Source organism: Bactrocera latifrons, unplaced genomic scaffold (genome assembly GCF_001853355.1).
Source record: "Bactrocera latifrons isolate USDA-ARS-PBARC rearing strain unplaced genomic scaffold, ASM185335v1 scaffold_3, whole genome shotgun sequence".
Taxonomy (NCBI): domain Eukaryota; kingdom Metazoa; phylum Arthropoda; class Insecta; order Diptera; family Tephritidae; genus Bactrocera; species Bactrocera latifrons.
In genome coordinates, this window is record NW_017536629.1 from 1,169,241 (window position 1) to 1,189,236 (window position 19,996).

General features: G+C 33.2%; 1 protein-coding gene across 11 annotated transcripts in view; it reads right to left on the minus strand.

Moving 5' to 3' along the window:
• Positions 1-19,996, minus strand: part of LOC108970407 (protein lap4) — a gene marked incomplete in the record, with an annotated part of 147,788 nt that overhangs the window by 52,124 nt on the left and 75,668 nt on the right. For 9 of the 11 annotated variants that reach the window (XM_018935756.1, XM_018935747.1, XM_018935757.1 and 6 more), the window contains 7 exon segments: positions 295-453; positions 3,726-3,752; positions 4,028-4,207; positions 7,174-7,284; positions 14,512-14,799; positions 18,928-19,439; positions 19,581-19,767. In XM_018935756.1, the coding sequence (XP_018791301.1) occupies positions 295-453; positions 3,726-3,752; positions 4,028-4,207; positions 7,174-7,284; positions 14,512-14,799; positions 18,928-19,439; positions 19,581-19,767 (1,464 nt within the window). 11 annotated transcript variants of the gene reach the window in all.

Here is a 19,996-nt window from a genome sequence, read left to right on the forward strand (position 1 = left end):
AAATTAAAAAAAAGTTTCCCAATTTTTAATTTATTAATTTGGAAAGCATTTACTAAATTTTTATCTTCAATTGCAAACATTTTGATTTCAAAATTAGAATTAATAGTTAAAAATTTAATCTTTATACCCAAGCACCTTTAATAATTAAGATTTTGCAGATTTTAAATTTTTTAATCCAAATTTTAACCCAAAAAATTTCAACTGAAAAATTCGCAGTCCAGCTAAATTAAAATTACACTTCCTCTGGCAATGAATATAGTTATTATTTATACATACACGCAGTTATTTACATACCTTAAGCCTTCCGTCTCGTCTTGCTGCGCCGACTGAATTAATTTTCGACACAAACACACCCTCGTCGGTGGGATCACACGGATTGCCGCGCTGACCATTAAGTCCGCCCTTAATGTGCATACCCAGGCGCTCGCCTTCAGCTTTACTAATGGTGATTTCCTGTGATTTATAATAATAAGCAGTTATAAATATGAAAGTGCAACATAACTCTGCAACAGCACAATCATTATATGGTACATACATATGTATAAGTATGTATGTATTGACTTATGTAGATGTAAAGGGCATAAAATACGTACTTAAGTACATACATATGCGTAGGCATATTTTTATACGTACACATACATACACTATATACATACATAGATATATAACAATGAAGGATGCATACTGCAAACAGAGAAATAATAATAAAATAACAAGTGAAATAAGTGAACAAAATAAACAAACGGACAGAAATATGTGGGAAAAGTGAAAAGCGTAAATATACATATAATAGCCCTGATTCTTTTGATTTTTGGCGCGATTCCCATTTTCATTCGAGGCAGTGAGTGTACCATATATAGCATACATCCTACATACATAGCTATATATGTGTGGCAAATGAGAAAATAGTCGTAATAATAAAACTATGTAAGTATATAAAAGTAAAGTGCGCGATAAAAATGTGCACTGCGGTGCTGCCATTAAGGGAGTGCTTTAAAAATGCTACAAAAATGTACCAAAGAGAGCGATTTTTCTTTTTTGCTGCGCTTTGAGGAATATTTTAATTTTTTCGAGTTACTGGGACTTTTTATCTATGAAATACTCTGTAATAAAATATTTTGTAGATACCCAAATGCTTAAACATACAAGGTGTGTCAGAAAAATAACCAAACTTTGTGGATATAGAATAAAGTACACAATATATTATGTTTTAAAAGGATTTAATCAAAACTAATTCTATTAAACTCAATACAAGGTGCGTTCCAAAGTAAACAGGAGTTTTGAAAAAAAAAAACAGAAGAAATGTTTTTTTCGGCAAAATCAATTTATTTAATGCGAAGTAGGCTTTTTCTGCCGCAATACAGCTTTTTGCACGGTCCAAATGACCATGTCGAACGAGTGTTTTAGCTCGCTGGTCGATTTTACCGCCAGTATGCCGGTGCAAGCCTTTTGAATGGCCTCTACGCCTGCACAACGCTTTGTTTTAATGGACAAATGCATTTTTTCGAAAAGGAAGAAGTCGCACGGTGCCATCTCAGGTCAATACGGGGTTATTTCAAACCATAGTGGTTAATGAGCAAAGTGCGATTTTTGGTCAAATAATCGGTCACAAGCGTCGAATCGAATGTTGGATTCTGAGCAATTTTTGGTCGTCAGTGAATTTGTGCGGAACAAACCCACATCTTTCGTAAGCCCAAATGTTCGGTTAAAATACGATAAATCGATGTTTTGACATAGAAATAGCGCCACCAGGGTGCGCTGCTAGATTGTTTACTTTGGAACGCACCTTGTAGAAGTATGGAACTATCAACCAGCGTATACATAGTTTTTCATGTCATTTATAGGCATGTTCTTCAGCGGCCCGGCTACTTTTATGTTGTCTTTTAGCTTCGTAATTAGAAAATAGTCACATGGCCGGGATGAGATCAGGCGAATTGATGGAGAAATCCGTTTTTACATCAAAAACTCGTTTACATTTTTGGTCTTAATGAATTAAATATGTTGAACAAAATGAACTTAGATCTTTTTTTTAGCCAAATCGTCATTTATACTTTTCAAAATAACAGTTTTACTCGTATTTAATCCTTCAACCAACATCTTCAACTAGTTAACCCATCTTAAGGGGTTGTAAATTATGTATTATCAAATTTAACAAAACCTCTTGAATATTGTCCTCAATTTTCAAGTTAATCCGAGTAATAGTTTTGGAGAGGCAGCCTTGAAAACTTGTGCGCTCGAGGCTAGCTAGACTAAGTGCGCCGTCTTTATCGCATTTTTCTCGAAACTGTGTTTTTGAAGGCGGTTCGCAAAATTTCTCGGGAACTACTAAAACGACCTTTCTGTAATTTTATACAGGTCTTTGAGATACAATTTTTAAATACTTAGACGAAGGATTTTTTTTTATTATTATTTTTCTTTTTTTTGATTATAAATCTTTGAAAAAAAAGCCGTGATTTTTAAATTTTTTTTATAAAAATGTCTGCCAAAAATCCAATTTTCAGTTTTTTTCCTTCGCCTATTACTAAGTTAAGATTTTAACGTATTTTTTTCAGATGATACTGTAGGGAGCTATCCCCCCCTCAGGGGGTTTAAAATATTTTTTCCAAACATTTCAGAATTTCTTTGTTAGTAGTATATGTTTGTAACCATAAGAAACGCTAATAAAATTTTTAATTTTCATATGAAAAGAAAATTTTAAAAATGCTGCTTTTTACCCATGGAAGCCCATGTAGTAACCTCTTACCGCTGAAAATTTTAGAAAACGCCGCATGTTGTATGATTTAAAAACAAAGTTCGGTTATTTTTAGGGCACATATTGTATATCCCAATGATAAAAAAAAAGCCTGCTACCATACCAATGAAAAGCTCCATTGAACGAAAGAATTTTGACAAAAAATTAACACTTATTTAAAAAAATTCCTTTGGCCAAGCTTTTTTTAGAATAAAATGCATTCGGATTTCACATTGTTGATTTTTTGTTGTTGCGAATTTTATAAAATGTTTTAAAGCACATAACTCAATTTGAGTAACAAAATCTATTGGCAGCGCTTCTCTTCAAAAAATACTTTGCATGCAGCAGTGATATATTTATGTATGTATACTTGTATAAACCTAGAATATATATGATAAATAAACAATATGTAAAAGCAGCTCAAGTTTGGGCAAAGTATTTTAATTTTACTACAATCAAATTGTAACTTGAATGTGTTGCTTGTGATTCTTAGTTACTGACTTAAGTCCACTTAAGTCCACTTTTACATTTCGCCGCAAATACATCCATAAATATATGAATATAAAACGCCACTTTCGTGCAATTTTTCGCCTTCACCCAAAATCCCAAAAGAGCTTTTTCGAAATAAAGCTTTTCCATCATATTTTGCTTTGCAGCTAACTAATATTAAAATAAATCAAACAAATTGCTTACTTGCTACAAAACTTAGCTGATAATGAATAAGAAACGTATAACGAGTCGAACTTAATATTTAGTTTTAAATATATATTGTTAGGTCTTTAATAATGTTTAGTTCGCAGTAAAATGAACAATGCAATTTAGAAAACCCTTGTAAATGTTAAAAAAAAAAGTTTTTGTAATTAAAAAAATATCAGAACTTGGAAAACTTTTCGGTCTTAACGGAACTCATTCATAAACTCAACAAAAATCAATAAGAATTTTAGAAACATTTAGAGAAACACTTAGTGAATAATCCAAACAAAAAGCGGCTTACCTCAGTTTGTAAAATTTCTACCTCAATCTTTGGATATTGCAATTAAAAAAGGAAAAAGGTGTAAATATTTTGCAATAGTGAGAAAAAAACAAGCTACATATGTAGTATAAGCTAATATTTTTTGCAGTTTTAGCGAAATTGCTTACAAATAATACTTTGCTATGAGATGATATTTGCTACTACATGTTATATAACTGTATGTATTTATTTATACTACAAGCACAATGAAGCTTAAACTAAGCAATTCTCGACAAAACATCGAAAAATATTTGTGTTTTTTTATCTCGACATTCTTTGCTTACCTGGAAGCCAGGTGGCAGCGGATCGTGCTGTATGGTCAGCTTGATGTCGTCGCCCGGTTTCAGTAATTCCATTACAGCCTCCTGATGCGTGGCACGCGATATATCCACGTCGTTCACTTTCAAAATCCTATCGCCCATACGCAGTTTGCCGCATTTGTGTGCAATGCCATCGGGCACGACCTGCAATTCGATTAAGCAAATGAAAATACAAAATTTAATAAGTAACAAACTCCATTAGCTACATTAGTGATTAAATTGGACTGTTTATAGTTATTAAACTTTAAAAATAAAGTTAAACTTAAGCTAACGCTCGTACTTAAGCTACAAAGCGCTTGGCACTACATAAGCAGCCTGCTCGCATTGCATTCGCTCATTTGCATTTGTGCCGGCAGGGATAAGCGCATGAAACGCGCAAGCAACAAATGAAAACTTTAGTAAACACTTGTGTAATTTATGTAAAAGTCCAGCACAAAACTTTATTACATGCCAACACAACACAAGAATGTTGCAGAAGTGGGAGCGACTTCCATTTGGCGCATTCAGCCGTTATTTACTGCCTATATACTTACAAATTATGTAGCTATGTTTGTATGTAAAATATGTGTGGATTAAGCGTAGCTGACAATGAAAAATTGCCGCTTATTAAAATAACAAACATAACATATGTCAAAATATAACTTTTCAACACATATTTTTCGCCGACAAATGCAAATGAAGGGAGAAGTGTACAGAATGTACAGAGGTGTAATTTCAACACTTTTTATCGTAGGCAATATATTGTATGCAATATATAATACATACTGTATACAATTAAGTAACAGAAAATTGCTATAAGCCCATAATATTTTGAACTAGAGTTTAAGTGTTTTTCCAAAGAGGATTAGCGCGTTAGACCAGGATAAAAAACTTTTGTAAACAAAAACAAAAAATAAAAAAACTATGTGTTTTGAACATAAAAAGATAAGATCACAACAAATTTCGTGATAGAATTTTTTTGTAATGGAAGTTACAAGTAGATGTGCTTTCTCAATAGAATGTGATTAACACGCGTGACTATTTTTGTTCAGATCTTTTGGCATTTCATAATTTAAAGACTTACTTTACAAATGGTTCAACGTTTTTGACCCAAATTCTGGCTCAATGTGTATGTAAACAAGCAAAATTGACGCATTTGGAAGGAAGAGGAACCTAAAGAGACAGAAGAGCTGCCATTTCATCCAGAAAAACAACGTTTGAGTGTGGTTTGTGGTCTGATAGAATCATCGCTCTATATTTATTCAAAAATGATAACGGTGAGAACGAAACCATCAATGCCAGTCGTTATCGCGCTACGATACGACTATTTGATGCATAAAATTGGAGCTCATGATCTCGGCGAAAGGACGGCACCACTTCCCACACATCGCATCAATCAATAGATTTATTGAAAGAATACTTTGGTGAGCAGATAATTTTATGTTCTGGGTCGGTCGATCGGCTAACAAGATCTTGTGATATCTCGCCGTTAACTTTTTCCGGTGGAGATATGAAAAGCCTAAAGTCTATGTGGACAATCCCACTTCGTTTCAGGCTTTGGAGAAAAATATCACGCGTGTCACTCGCCAGTTATTAGTCGAAAACCTCGAAAAATTAACTCAACGGATAGATCCTCTGAGAGGAGCCGCGGTCAACATTTGAAAGAGATAAACTTCAAATATAAATGATAAAGAATGTATGTTTAGTTAGTTAGTTCTGTGTTTTCTTTAAAAAAGTTTTCTACTTTGGAAATGGATCACACTTTATAAGATAAATATAAAAAATTGAATCAAGGTCACAAAATCATTAAAAATGTCGCAAATTAAATTCTACTTTATTACGAGTACAATTATTTGAGTGGCACAAAGCATTCAGTAAAGGTCCTCATCGAAAACTTGCCACATGTGAGTCATCCATCCGACACTGTTAATGGCGATAACGTCGAAAAAAGCATGTGTGTCGACATGAGAGACATAGCAGAGGATCTCAATATATCTTATGGATCGACTCAACACATTTTGATAATGCCAGACTCGTACCAAAAGACCTGAGTATTTTGCAAAAACGAGGGCGAGTAGAGGACGCAAAAGAAATATTTGACAGCGTAGCTAAGGACCTCACACTCATCAAACGGGTCGTTACTGGTGACAACACGTCCAAACTGTCCAATAATTGAGCGTATGGCGCACCAAAAACGAGCCGAAAGAAGTGTATTAGATTAAATGTTGTCCTGCTTGTATTGACTGTGGAGCCTAGTTTGAAGGCGAGAATAAATATTTATATTATAATAAGGAAAAATATTTGTTCGATCAAATCTCATGCTAGGCAGTAAAGAAAATTTCTGTTACAAACTTTTAATTGCTTAATGGGTTACATGGGTTTACAGGTTTAAAAAATTCAAATTCAAAATTTTGTTTTATTAAATTCTGCAGAATCTCTAGAATATTGTCCTAAATTTTCAAGTTGATCCGAATAATAGTTTCGGAGATACAGTCTGGAGAATTTGTGCGCTCGAGGCTGGCGTCTTCTTTAAACACGTTTTTCTCGAAACTGTAATTTTGAAGTCGGTTGGCAAGATTTCTCGAGAACTGCTCAAGCGATCTTCATGAAATTTTACAAAGCTATTTGAGATACACTTCTGAACGACTTGGACGTAGGATTTTTTCGATTACAAATATTTGTGTCGCGAAATTTTCACTAATTCTTTGTTTTTTTTTTTTTGGTTAAAATGGCAGCCAATAATCCAATTTTCAGTTTTGTTTACTTTTGTCCAAGCTCCAAATTAAGGTTTTAACTACAACTCATATTTTTCACTTTAGATGTTCCTGTAGAGTTATCCTGCCATCGCGAACGCATCTTTTTTCCGGAAATCACGTCGCAAAGCCAAGTTTAAAATATTTTTTTCATTATTTAACCGAGGAAACCCAAGTAACCCCTTAAGGCATGCCTAAGCATTTCGAATAAATTATATACTAAAATTTTGCAACAAAGCCCGACGACATGTGCACTGAATTAGCGTTTCAAATAAGAATGAAAGCAAAAAAGAAAATCAAACCCCAATTCAACACATTTTCGTTACTTAAGTATAGTATAACAATTAATAGTTTAAAGATATATTTTTGGTTACTTACATGCGATATAAATATGCCCGGCTCATGTGAACCGAACGGCACACACGAATGGTCCGTACCGCCAATGATGCTGAAGCCCAGCGACCCTTGGTTCTTCGGCAAGATAACTTCCTATAATTTGAATAAAATGAAAATGTTGAACTAATGTGCCGTCTACAATAGTTAGGAATGTGAAATAATATATACAGTATTCTTTTTGAACAAATCGTTTACAATTTACAGAAAATCAAATTTTGAAAGACTCTCGAAAAGCGCAATGAGTGTTTGGTTGATGATGTGTGCGATAATTGTTGGTGATATTTACAGACATTATAATTACATAGTGATTCACTTAATAAATAAGTTTTCTAAAGCCATGTTAATGAAAGCAAAAGAAATTAAGAAATATAGATACATATGTACATATATAACTATGGACCGTTTACCAAACGTCTTATATGACTTTAACAGGTTTTCTTTTCAGTAACTTTAATATTTTAATGTAAAAAAATATTTCAAGAAGACTTTAAGCAGTATACTTTAAGCGACAATTTTTCTATGCCAAAAGTTCCACTTACAGCTTGAGGCAATAAAACGACTCAAGAAGTCAAGATAAGTTGCTTTGTCGGAAAGCCACAGTTGGATAGGAGTAATGTTCTTTGATGAAACTTTTTCCTAAGTGATTTCGTGCTTTTGACGATTTACATATAATTTTTTTTATTTTGATGTGCTTGAAGTATGAATGTATTTGTGCATGCAAGTAGTTAGTAATATGAATATAAATAATGACAGCGATGTTTAAATTTAACAGAAGCGATAAGAAATACCTGAGCTGAGTGATTTTCGATGCCAAAACAAAACGTATGCGATAACAAAACAAGTGCGAATTCCTATTTTATCATGATTTTTTTTTTTTAATTATTTACTAATTAAATTGTATAAATAAGTATAAATTACAAATATGTATATTACGCAGTATCTACACCGGAATATTTAAAAAAAAAATTTTTTTGTTGAGTGTATATGTATTTCTCAACACGGTTGACATTTTCGAAGGCTATTACACCAGTTATGTCTCTTAAATTTCTTCACAAGAGTCAATCACCAAATCTCCTGAATTTCGATCAAAAATGGCGTATCGTAGACAACTGATATAATATAATAATTGAACAAATTTAAGACCAAATTATGTCGAGGTCAAACTTTCCGACTATTATTTGTGAATGGAATGCACGAACTTTTTTGATCGCAAAACTGAACCATTACGTGAAACTGGTAGCCTCTTGATTACCGATTAATAGCTCGAGCACCTACTGAAAATAGCCGAACAATGTTATCTACAAAAGAAAATTTTTGTCTGATAATAAGAAAATAGATTGAAAACTGTAATGCGGGGGCTCTCCCGTTACAATTAAGAACTCAGTCAGAGTACCGACCTAAAGAAAAATATTCGTTTTCTTTGACACACTTTAGTATCTAATCACATATGTATGTATGTATAATAGTCAGTTCTGTGTTTGCTGTCGCTTATAAAAATAAAGTCCCAACGAAAGTCGTAATAAGAGGTTACATGGGTTTATGGTTTTCGAAATATCGATTTTTTATTGTTTTATTAAATTCTACAACACCTCTGGAATATTGTCCTAATTGTCCAACTTAGAAAAACCATACCCAACGAGTAATAGTTTCGGAGATACAGCCTTGAGAGCATGTGCGCTCGAGGCTAGCTAGGCTAAGTGCGCCGTCTTTAAACACGTTTTGTTCGAAACTGTGGTTTTGAAGTCACAAGATTTCTCGAGAACAACCGATTTTCATACAATTGTACACTTTTATAATACCCGATCGTTCAGTTCAGTTTTCCATACAAGCACTCGGTTCCGATCGTGTAGGTTGTATGGCTGTTATATTAAATAGTTGGCCGATATTGGCAGTTTCGAACCTGAGCAATCTTTTGGGGAGAAAAGAATATGTGCTAAACTTCGAATCGATATCTCAAAAACTGAGGTTATAGTGCGCGGATATACAGACAGACGGTCATGACTAAATCGACTCAGCTCGTCTCGCTTAAACTCGTCAAATACCCTTATAAAACAGAAAATTATATCAAAGGGAGTGGATATGGCAATCAGGTCAATGTCAAGACTTATTCGACAGAACCAACCGTCGGTAAACTGATCATCTTCTGAAAATACCCTTTCAACAATTGAAACATTATTGGCCGTTTGGGAAGTCAGATTTGAATCCATTGGACTACAGTATGCGATCCGAGTTGGAGAACATGGCCTATCGAATACCCAACATAAACTTGGCGAGTCCTAAAAAATCTTAAAAAATAACTGGACAGTTGGTTTGAGGGCTGGATTACAGTTTTTTACATCGTTCATATAATTGTTTAATAAAATATCTTTACAAAAAACATGAAGCATAGTTTCATTTTAGAACGGCCTGAACTTGTAACTAGGTATGTGGCTGGTAGTAAGCGTTTTAAATTTTTAGAACCTAAGCGAACTATTTCTATAACCGAAATCTCTTCAAATGTCTACAAACTTCGGAGAGCTTATCTACTGGTTAAATTAATTTCTCGGCGCCTGTAAATTTTACACGTCAAGCTGGGCCAAAGCAGTCATATGAAGACGACAGCAAACAAGCTTCTCTTTTTAGTATAAAGTATGCAAATGTATAAATATGTAAATATGTAAGTATGAAGCATTTACTTGGCTGAAGAGAGCCGGTCGTCTACTCTTCATATGACGCATATAACGCGTGTGCAACAACAACAGCTGTACGCCAAGATGCGTCACTTCAGCCATAAGACATGACAAATATCAAATATTAACAAAACGAGCGTTGCTCTGAGTTATTCTTTGTAAAGTAAGCAGCGCAGCCAGCAAAAGAGCACCCACAAAGGAAGTAGAGAGTTTGGTTAAACTTTTTGTTTAATAATATTAACAAAGTGCAAATCCTAAAGTAAGTAAAAGCACAAGGAAAACTGCTCCAAAGCAGCGGCACAATGTGGTTGCGTTAGTAATCTACAAGCAGCGGCATTTGCTCTGCCAATAAGGGAAAAACTTTGCAATGGAGCTAACAATTATATGCCACGATTTTCTTCCACAATTTAAGAAAGTTTTTGTTTTAGTTTCCCCCACTTTGAAGATAATAATTCTTAAGAGCCAACAGCCAAAATGATATCATCCAAAGAAGCAGGAAAAATATTTGCGAATGAAATTAATTCTAACAATTTAGTGACTTTTTCGAAAACTGTAGTAAGACTGTAACTGCTGGTAAGTTGAGGAGGTCAGACTCAAAGTAAGGCAAAGCAGAGTGTTATCGCAAACGACGGTAATAGAAAGCGCGAGTGTTTCATGAATATATTTAACCAAAGCTACAGAACTATTCTAATCTACCTAGTGAAAAGTATATTTATGATTTATGGTCTACATAATCAGCCTACTGAGCGTACTATTCGCAACACAATTACCTATTGCAAGACCCAGCATTCATTATTGGCTAATAATGCTCAGCCGTAGCTGAGAGACCGACGAAGACCGTGGAGAGTCGCCTCAGCGCCTTTCGCAGGAACTTGAACTGACACATGAAACGACTTTTACGTCGAGAAAGCGTACGACAAATGACAGCTTGTGCAAGAACTGAGCCCGCTCGACCTTTCCAAACCACGTCGCTTCGCTCTATAGGCTCTTGAAAAGTTTCAAGAAGATCTGACGTTTGAAAGCCAAGTTTTGTTCAGCAATCTGAAGAAATTCAAGAGTCACTTTTCATCCAAACAAACAACAGTTTGGTTTGTGAGACGGTGGAATCATCGGTCCATATTTCTTAAAAGGTGATGCCGGTGAGAACGAAACCGTAAATGGCAACTTTTATCGCGCCATGATACGACTAATTGGTAACTGAAATTGAAGCTCGTGATCTGGGCGACATCGCATCAATCAATAGATGTTTTGAGAGAACACTTCGGTGAGCAGATAATTTCACGTTTTGGGCCTCTCGATTGGCCATCAAGTCCGTGTGATATCAGACCGTTAGCCTTTCTTCTGTAGGATATGTAAAATCAAAGGTCTGTGCGGAAAATCCCCCATTTAACACGGAGCCGCGGGCAAAAAACTAATGCCAAAGAATGTTCTTTCGAATAATAAACAGCATTCCACATAAAATTTGAAGTTTCTTGTTTTATAATTAGAAAAAGTAGGGAAAACGGAACATTATTTAGTATTTTTTGTAACCTAGCTACAAAACAAAAGCTACAACTTGGTTAAAACTTCATTCCAGTTTATTTCGTAAACAATTATAAATATTTAGAAAGATTACATAAAATTCATCCATATTATTTGGAACAGAATAAAATGAACCAATGATTTACCTTAAATATACAGAGTAATACCTGTACCTCGATTAAAACGAAAATATGAAGTATGTGAAGTTAGATGTGGTTTCTCAATATTCTTTTGGGACTTACTCTCAGAGTATTTTTTCTTAGGATATAGAAATATTTCTTATTTAAAGAGATGCCATCATTTTTTCCGAATTTATTTCAGGAACTAAAACATGAGGCCTAGTAAACAGAAATCCATTACTTTTCCAATAGATGGAATTATTATTATTAACGGGAGCTTGTTTGAAAGGTTCTTATCTATCCACCGTATAATGCGGACTCAGCACTAAGAGATTACTTCCTTTTACTGTCTATGATGCATGATTATTGTTAGTTCGCCCCAAGAGAAGTTGATTGCCTTCGAAAGGGCAACAAGTTATCAAGTGGCCTATTATAAATCAAATAATCCTAACTATGCTAGATGAAATCTTTAGTTGATAGCGAAATTAATGGATTTCTTTTTACTAGATCTATTAATATGTGTACATGACTTCCTCTTATGGCTTAATGGTTGCGCATAGTCTTATTCATAAATATTATTATTATTAATGCATTAGAGTAACTTATTTTTTGAAATCCTAAACTCCATCAGCTAATTAAAAAAAAAATATATATATATATTAAAATATGGGAGAAGAAATGTGCTTCGCTTTGGAATTTTTATGATTTTTAACTAAGATTGAGAGATGAATTTCATTACTTGCATGAAGTGTGGCTTCATATTTTTATTAAACGTGTTTAAGTGTCTTCCGTGTTATTTGCAGCTAGTATGCATTTCAAAATAATAGAATTGACATTTAAATTTATTTTTTTTAATTGAAAATCTAATATTTTATTCAAAAAAATTTTGATTACAAAATTGTCAACCCTTCAGTGAAACCAAGTTCTATAACTAGCCAGTCACCTGCATGGAGACGAAATTATATTTATTAAGATATTTCTTGGTTTCGCCGATATTTCCTTCATCTACAGAAATTTATCATAACGGATATGACTGAAAGTCTACAAATGAAAGTACCTGAATGAAAACTAACTTATTCAAGTAACAAGGTATAAACTTAACTCTCAAGAAAAGCTATCATTTAAGAACGTTGCGGCGATGGGAGCCGGATAAAATTTGTTTCAAGTAATTTTATATCACTAAAATGCGCATATCATTACAAACATATCGGCACCTAAAATGCAAAATAACGTAGCATCACTTCTCATAAGTTTATAGGCGAAAGAAAAACGATATAATAGAAACCACTCATATTGAAACAAAATTTAATTTTTGGTTATAAAGTGGTTATCTATTGGTTATATATTAGTTATATATTGGGTATAATTGACACGGAAGCTGAAAATTTTATGCTACATACATATATGTAACATGATGGAGTGAATCGTAAGCAATAAAAAACTCAATTTCGATATTCTAATGATACGTTGTTTTGCATTTTAGGTGACGATGTATATAAAATGCTACCTTAAATAAATTGTTTGAATTCCCGAATCGTTTGTATGACAAACTACATAAAAAGCATAGCGCAGCTTAAAATTAGTAAACAATTCGATAACATTGATGTATGTATGTAGATGTGCGGTTACTTACAAGGGCAATTTTATTTAGATAATAAACCTCATTCATTGACAAAATCAAGAACTCTTCAAATAAAGTAAAATAATTATCTACATGCATACATTTAACTATATCTAAGAACTTTTTTTAAAGCATTCAAATGCGAAAACAGATAACGGAATATAAATTGTAAATTTTAAAATAATTTTTAAAACATTTTTTTGGTTCGAGAAATTTTTAAACAAAAACATTTTGAAACTACCATTGATTTTTCCATGCAATGTTAAAATGATAAATAAACTGTGATGGGCAAAAAATAGTAAGACTTTTTAATTTGAATTTTACGCGAAAACCCTTCTGTCCAAACTTTTTTTCTAGGTTGGTATGACTGTCAGTGACATCTGTGTTAAATGTCACATCAAAAGAATTATTAGTACGATTGTCTTGCTGAAGTACATAAAGTGCATTCGGCCAGAGAAACCGTTTTGAGTGAATTGACGACATTAAACGTGAATCGCGTTGAAGACTTTTCTGAGAATTAAATTTAACAACCCTTTTGAGGATTGGGAAAAACTTTGCTACAAGTGTATTGAGACCATGGTCGTTTACTTTGAGGGGTACGACATAGATTTTGAAGAAAAAATTAAGAATTTTGAACTTATGAACAAAGTCTTACTATTTTTTTTTTCCCATAGTAGAAATATTTCGGAAATACTTTATATTTTTCTTTTCTTTTTTAAACAAAATCTCCATCTGTTTTTACACTTAAACGCTTCATTCATAACGGTGTTTATCGACTATTTATTTGGCGCATGCTTACACGTAAGTATGTATGTATGTATTTATGTGGATAATTATAAGCGCCCATTTCAATAACCTTTACAACTACCGTTACAAGTGACACCGCAAATATTTTAGTTGCACTAACTACTCGAAAAGTAACTGAAAACCATTGACCATTAAGAGTTTGTGTGATGAGAGTTAGTTATACGATTTGGGTGCGCCTAAGCATCCGGTTAGCAGCCGCAGTTGAAACTTCTTAATTATTTACAGAAAAAAAAAATAAAACAAACTATATGAAGATTATGTAATTAATTTGGAGAAAACCATGAATAATGCCGCAAGTTATAGCGTAGGCATGGATGCATGGATAAGTGTGCAATCAATAAATCAATAACTAAATATGCAAGATAGGCTTCCCGCATTTGCCGACTACCGTGTGAACTTAAAGTGTAGCGCTGCAACTGTTTTGATTTTTTTTTTAGGTTTTTTTTTTGTTTTTCTTCTTACTTTTACTTGTACTTCTGTATGTTGTAATTTTTTTTTTTTTTTTTGTCTGCATTTTGTGCACACTTGTGTTAAGTACTTTGTGTGTCTACTTCATGGGTCAATATTTTTTTTTGATAATCACCTCACTAATCAGTGGCTCCGCTAAATGGTTATCGGTGACACGCGTCATTACGGTTTCCGTAAATGTGGATTTCGTTATTGTTTCGGTAATGCGACCCAGCTCCGTGGGTGCCGCGGGGAACATGGGCAGATCGGGTACAGCCTTATTCACCGTTACGGTGACCGAGGGTCCAACGCCCACCTCATTGCCACGCGCCACATTCACCTGATGTTGACTGCCACCGCTGAGGAAGTGCGCCGGTATCATCGCTTGGAAATCTTCACTAGTCAGCGGCCGGAGCGGCGGCACCTGCATTGAGCGCCAAATTGTTTCCCAGCATTACATGCAGTTCACACACAAGATTAGATATAGATATATATATTTGTTTTTGTTGTTTTTATTGCAATTGTCATTTTGGTGGGGTTTTTCAATGACGTTTCGTGCGTTTGATTGTTTGGTTGGATTGCGTTTTGGTTAAAGAGTTTCAAAAATTTGTATTAAATCAAAAGAAAGAAAAGAGAAAATAATGCTTGTTTAGGTTTTTGGGTTATAAATTCGGCTTAAATAACTAGATTTTTTTGTGTCGATGTGTTAAAGCAATTTTGCGCTCATATATATTCATACATAAGGATGTCTAAATTAGCCAAAGTGATAACTGTGATACACTAGCAAAATAAAAATAAAAATAATGACCGAATAAATCAAAAATATATCAAATTAAACGAACTTCGACGGTTGGATACCTGCGTAATTAAAATTTATAAACTAAGCAATAAATAAATAGGCCTAAATAGACGTAAGTGAAATGCGAACGAACCCGATTAAACATAAAGAAAAATTTTGCAGTGAATTGTTACATTTAATATAATATATGTATATATAATATATATATTATATACATATATATAAATATATGTATGTATATATGTTTATACAGGTGTAATAAAGGATGTTTATATTATTATGTATACCATGGGGTGCAGGAGTTTACACTGGGCTCTGCAAAATAGTAGTACATACAGTAATAAATTCGTCCAAGTACACATTTAGCTCTATGTATTCATGCAATAGACAAACACAAACACAATATTGCGGTTAATTGGAAATAATTTGATTATTTATTTATTTTAGATTAGCACACAATAAAGGTATAAGTAAATAATCATTAAAAATATATACTTCCGCATTAAAGGCGGAAATTATTACACAAAATAAAAATATCATCAACAATTGCTTGTTATCCGGTGAAAGAGTTCAAATATTAAGCAAAACTGCGTGCCACACGCAAAAGCAATATGAAATTCATAATTTACCGCAAAACTTTGCCAACCACTCTGAACGCGTACTCACCTTGCAATAGCAGCGCTACAACAAATATTAATTTTTATTATAAAAATAAGGTAAAAATAGTAACTATTTAATTTCCAAATTTATGCTTATTCTACTATTAATAATTATCTGATAATATTTTTGATATTTTTTATTAATTTTTTTTTATTTCATTTAATTTTTTTATTTAATTCTTTTATTTAATTTTTTAAATTTTTTTTTAATTTTATTTTTTTATTACTTCTTTTTATTTTATATTTTTAGTAAGTTAATTTATTTAATTTTTTTTAATATTTTTTTTTAATCATACGGTTTTTTTATATAATTTTTAAAGCTCCCAAAACTATTTTAATAAACTGTTTCAGCTTCTAAAGTTATTTACTGAGATTTTTATTATTTTTAGAAATTAATGCAAATTTCAGAACTAAAAAACATATATGTATACTACTACTCTTCGTTATAAAATTAGATTATGTTACAGAAATGTATTACAATTAAAGTTCAGCACAATATTTTTGACATAAATCCAATGTCAATATGAAAAATAAAATAAAAAACGCACACAGTCGACTTAGGCTATTATTACTTTTCGTCATAAATTTAGGTTAAGTTACAACCAAAGCCGAAAAATTTATAAAAAAATTAGGGTTAAGCACAATATTTTATCATAGATCCATTGTAATGCCGATGCAAGCTGTCAAAACGAGGAATAAACATTTCGAACTAAACAAATTTTACATACATTAATTATAAAACTCTGATAATTTTACAATGCCAAATGAGCTTCGTTTCAAGTCAAGCCTGATAATTAACTTTTAAGAGTCAAATTTCGTACTTTTTCTAACCTAAAAGTTCTAAAGGTGACCCTGTCCAACTTTCAAATTAATCTATTCTAATCTCAATATATGGTACAGTGGGATAACGGGAAAAATACGATTTGTGTCACTCAACTAACTATATTTGGGGTCATATGCCAGATTACTTTAAGTAAAATTAGAGTCTATCAGTCTATTATTGTAGACAATTTGCTGAATAACTGAATTTAGCGGCTCTATTGGTCTATAAATGTAGACAGTTTTCTAACTGACTCAATTCAAATGCTACATTAGTACATTAATATAGACAATTAATTATATTATTATATTAATTAACTTATTGTGCTGATTGACTAAATTTGAACGTGTCAGTTTATTTACAATATTTGCTAATTGACTAAATTAAGAGTCTAGAAAACTTTTAATGTGAACAATTTGCTTATTGACTCTATTTGTCTGAATTTATTAATTGACTAAATAAGGAGCATCTATTAGTAAATTATTTTCAACAATCTGCAAGATTACTCAACTAAAAGGCTTCACTGGTATTTATGTAGACGATTTATTAAATAAATTTTTTTCGAATTGACTAAGTTAAGATGTATCAGCATATTTATGTAAACAATTTATTAATTGACTAAATTAAGAGATTCTCTGAGAGACCCTTAAGAGGTACTTATTTAATTAGTAATATTAAATTAAGAATGTCGAGCTATTTCGCAACGAAATTTGCTGGGAAATTAACCGAAAAATTTATAATATTTTATTTTCATTCGGTGAAACATTAAGGTGTTACATCAACTTGTAAATTTCAAAAAATCGATTAGCACAAGTGTATCGAATGTAGATATTTATAGTTGAGAGTATTCTTCGTAAATGTTAAGTTGATCTGGCAAATAGTTTTGGAGATACGATTGAATTTTTAAAAAAATTGTAACTTAGTGTAATCTGCTTCGAAAATTTTAAACGTGTTTTGAAACTTCTACCGGAAAACTTCTCTGAAACTTTGTAAAGCTACCTTACATATGACCATTTATCTATCAATGAATTAACGGGTGACTAGATAACCTTACAACAGCAACAATATCAACCATTTCTCTATATAAAAAAGGTGAGTTAAACCATGAACATGTTAACTTAAGAACGACTGAACTGATTTTCGAAATTGAAAACTCTTATAATCAAAACATCGACAAACAAAATACAGAGAAATCAAGATGACGGCAATTCAAAATGCAGACAGAAGAAATTTAAGTATTTCACTTAACAAAAAAAAATTGTTGCTGTGGTTCCTAGATCCCAAAGTAGAAAAAATTACGAACCGAATGTTAAATTTCTGGATTTTAGTTGAGTAATTAAAAACAAAAAAACTATATTTTATGAAAGGTGGCGTTGTACGTTCAGAACCTGCAGGCTTCGGCCGCGTACGCGCTCCGGATTATAACCCTTAATCGGTAGAATTCTCTTTCTGTGCTACGATCTCTGATGTGTTGAATATATAATATCTCGAACCCAAATAGCTGGAAAATTATTTAAATGTCCTAAAGATATATTTATGTAAAATGAAAATTTATTTAAAAGAATATACAAAAATATTGAAAATACTCGAATTGAAATATATAAAAGGCAAAATGTCAAAATTAACGGTATAAAATGTGCCTAATAAGCTAGTAGTATTTATATTCCTAAGCGCACAAAATTATCAAAATATATATTTCTGTTTTCTAAAGACTTATTCTAACCTATATATCTTAAAAATACCCTGCCTACACTTACCTTTTCGGTAATTTGCAATTTTAACGGTAAATTATGTTTTCACATTGTCGAAATTTCGAAACCTTTAGCTCAAAATTAGTGTTTGGTACAAATACAAATGCACTTATACAATACTCGAGGTGCAGGGTAATGCTTGGTATGCACGCGACTGTATGAATGGTAAAGCAACATAACTCAAATTACTTTAATACAAATATTATACGATTAAATTGAAGCAATTAAGCGCATGAAATATGTATAAATTTGAAGCTATCAGCAACTGTCAGCAAGACGAGCAGGTAATATTATAAAGGTATTTTTTTCGAATATTTGCGCGCTAAAAAATGAGTACATACATTGAATGGTTGGTGTATGGATGACTGACTGACAAACAATAATTATGTGTTTAACTAACGACCAATGCGTATTTTATGTAACTATGTAACGTATTCAATACAAATCGGTTACAGACAGACACACAATTAATACTGATTAATGTGGAGAAAAGGAAAAAAATCAAACCTTCGCTTTTACATACCTGAGTTTCAGCAGAAGCATCTGCGGCCGGGTTCGGGCCGGCAGTCGGTGTCGGTGTCGCTGTCGGCTTATTCGCCGAATCCGGGGGCTGTGCAGCATTACCGTTGGCTGGTGTGGCTTCCGCTGGCGCATCTCCCAAAGGTATGGAATTTGCGCGCCTGGGAGCTGGCACTGGTTGACCCGTGACCTTATCGATTTGTTGCTGCTGTTGCTGTGGCTGTGGCTGTTGATATGGCACGGTGGTTGCCGCAGTCGTAAAACCATTTGTTTTCGGGGCATTGCTACCGCCTACACTAGCGCTAGTTAATGTTGGTGCTGCTGCTGCTGTAGCGCTGGGTATCGTAGCAGTTTTATTTATTTCGTAAGCCGACGGCTGGGTGGTGTAGTTGAATTGTTGCTGAGCAGGATATTGCTGCTGTTGCTGTGCCAGTATGGGTGCCGCTGTGGGCGTGTGTTGCAGATTAGTTTGTGCTTGCTCTGATATCATGTCGCCGATGGAGCGATTGAAGTTCGCTGTGGTAGTAGAAACAAAGTGCGAAGACAAAAAAAATAAAACAAGGAAATAATAATAAAAAAAAACAGAAATGATAATCGATTTTAAATTTAAAAACAGAAGAAATGTGTAAAACAGCTTCTGATTGCGTTGTTATGTACCTGGTCGATTGGCGAGGTAACCGGAAGGACTGAGCGAATTCAAAACAGCTGGACTGCGTGGACTCAACGGTGCCTCCAAGGGTCCACGGTACTCGCGCTGCAACACCAGACGCACAAAGCGTTGTGGCTCAGTGAGACATTGCACCGCAGCGTCATGACAGGCGTTCGTCATGTCATTGCCATTAATCTGTAAATACAAATCGCACAGTGGTGGATTAAGCAAAGTACACAAACAACACACCAGCATATACTGTTTGATATGGCAATGACAACCGCGACAAATTGCGAATGTTAATGTGTAATTGCGAGCAATTCGCATGAACTAATATATGTATGTGTATATGTACATTTGGGTGTGAGTTATTTGCCAATTTAATTATTATTATTATTATTATTTTTTTTTATTTTATTTTTTT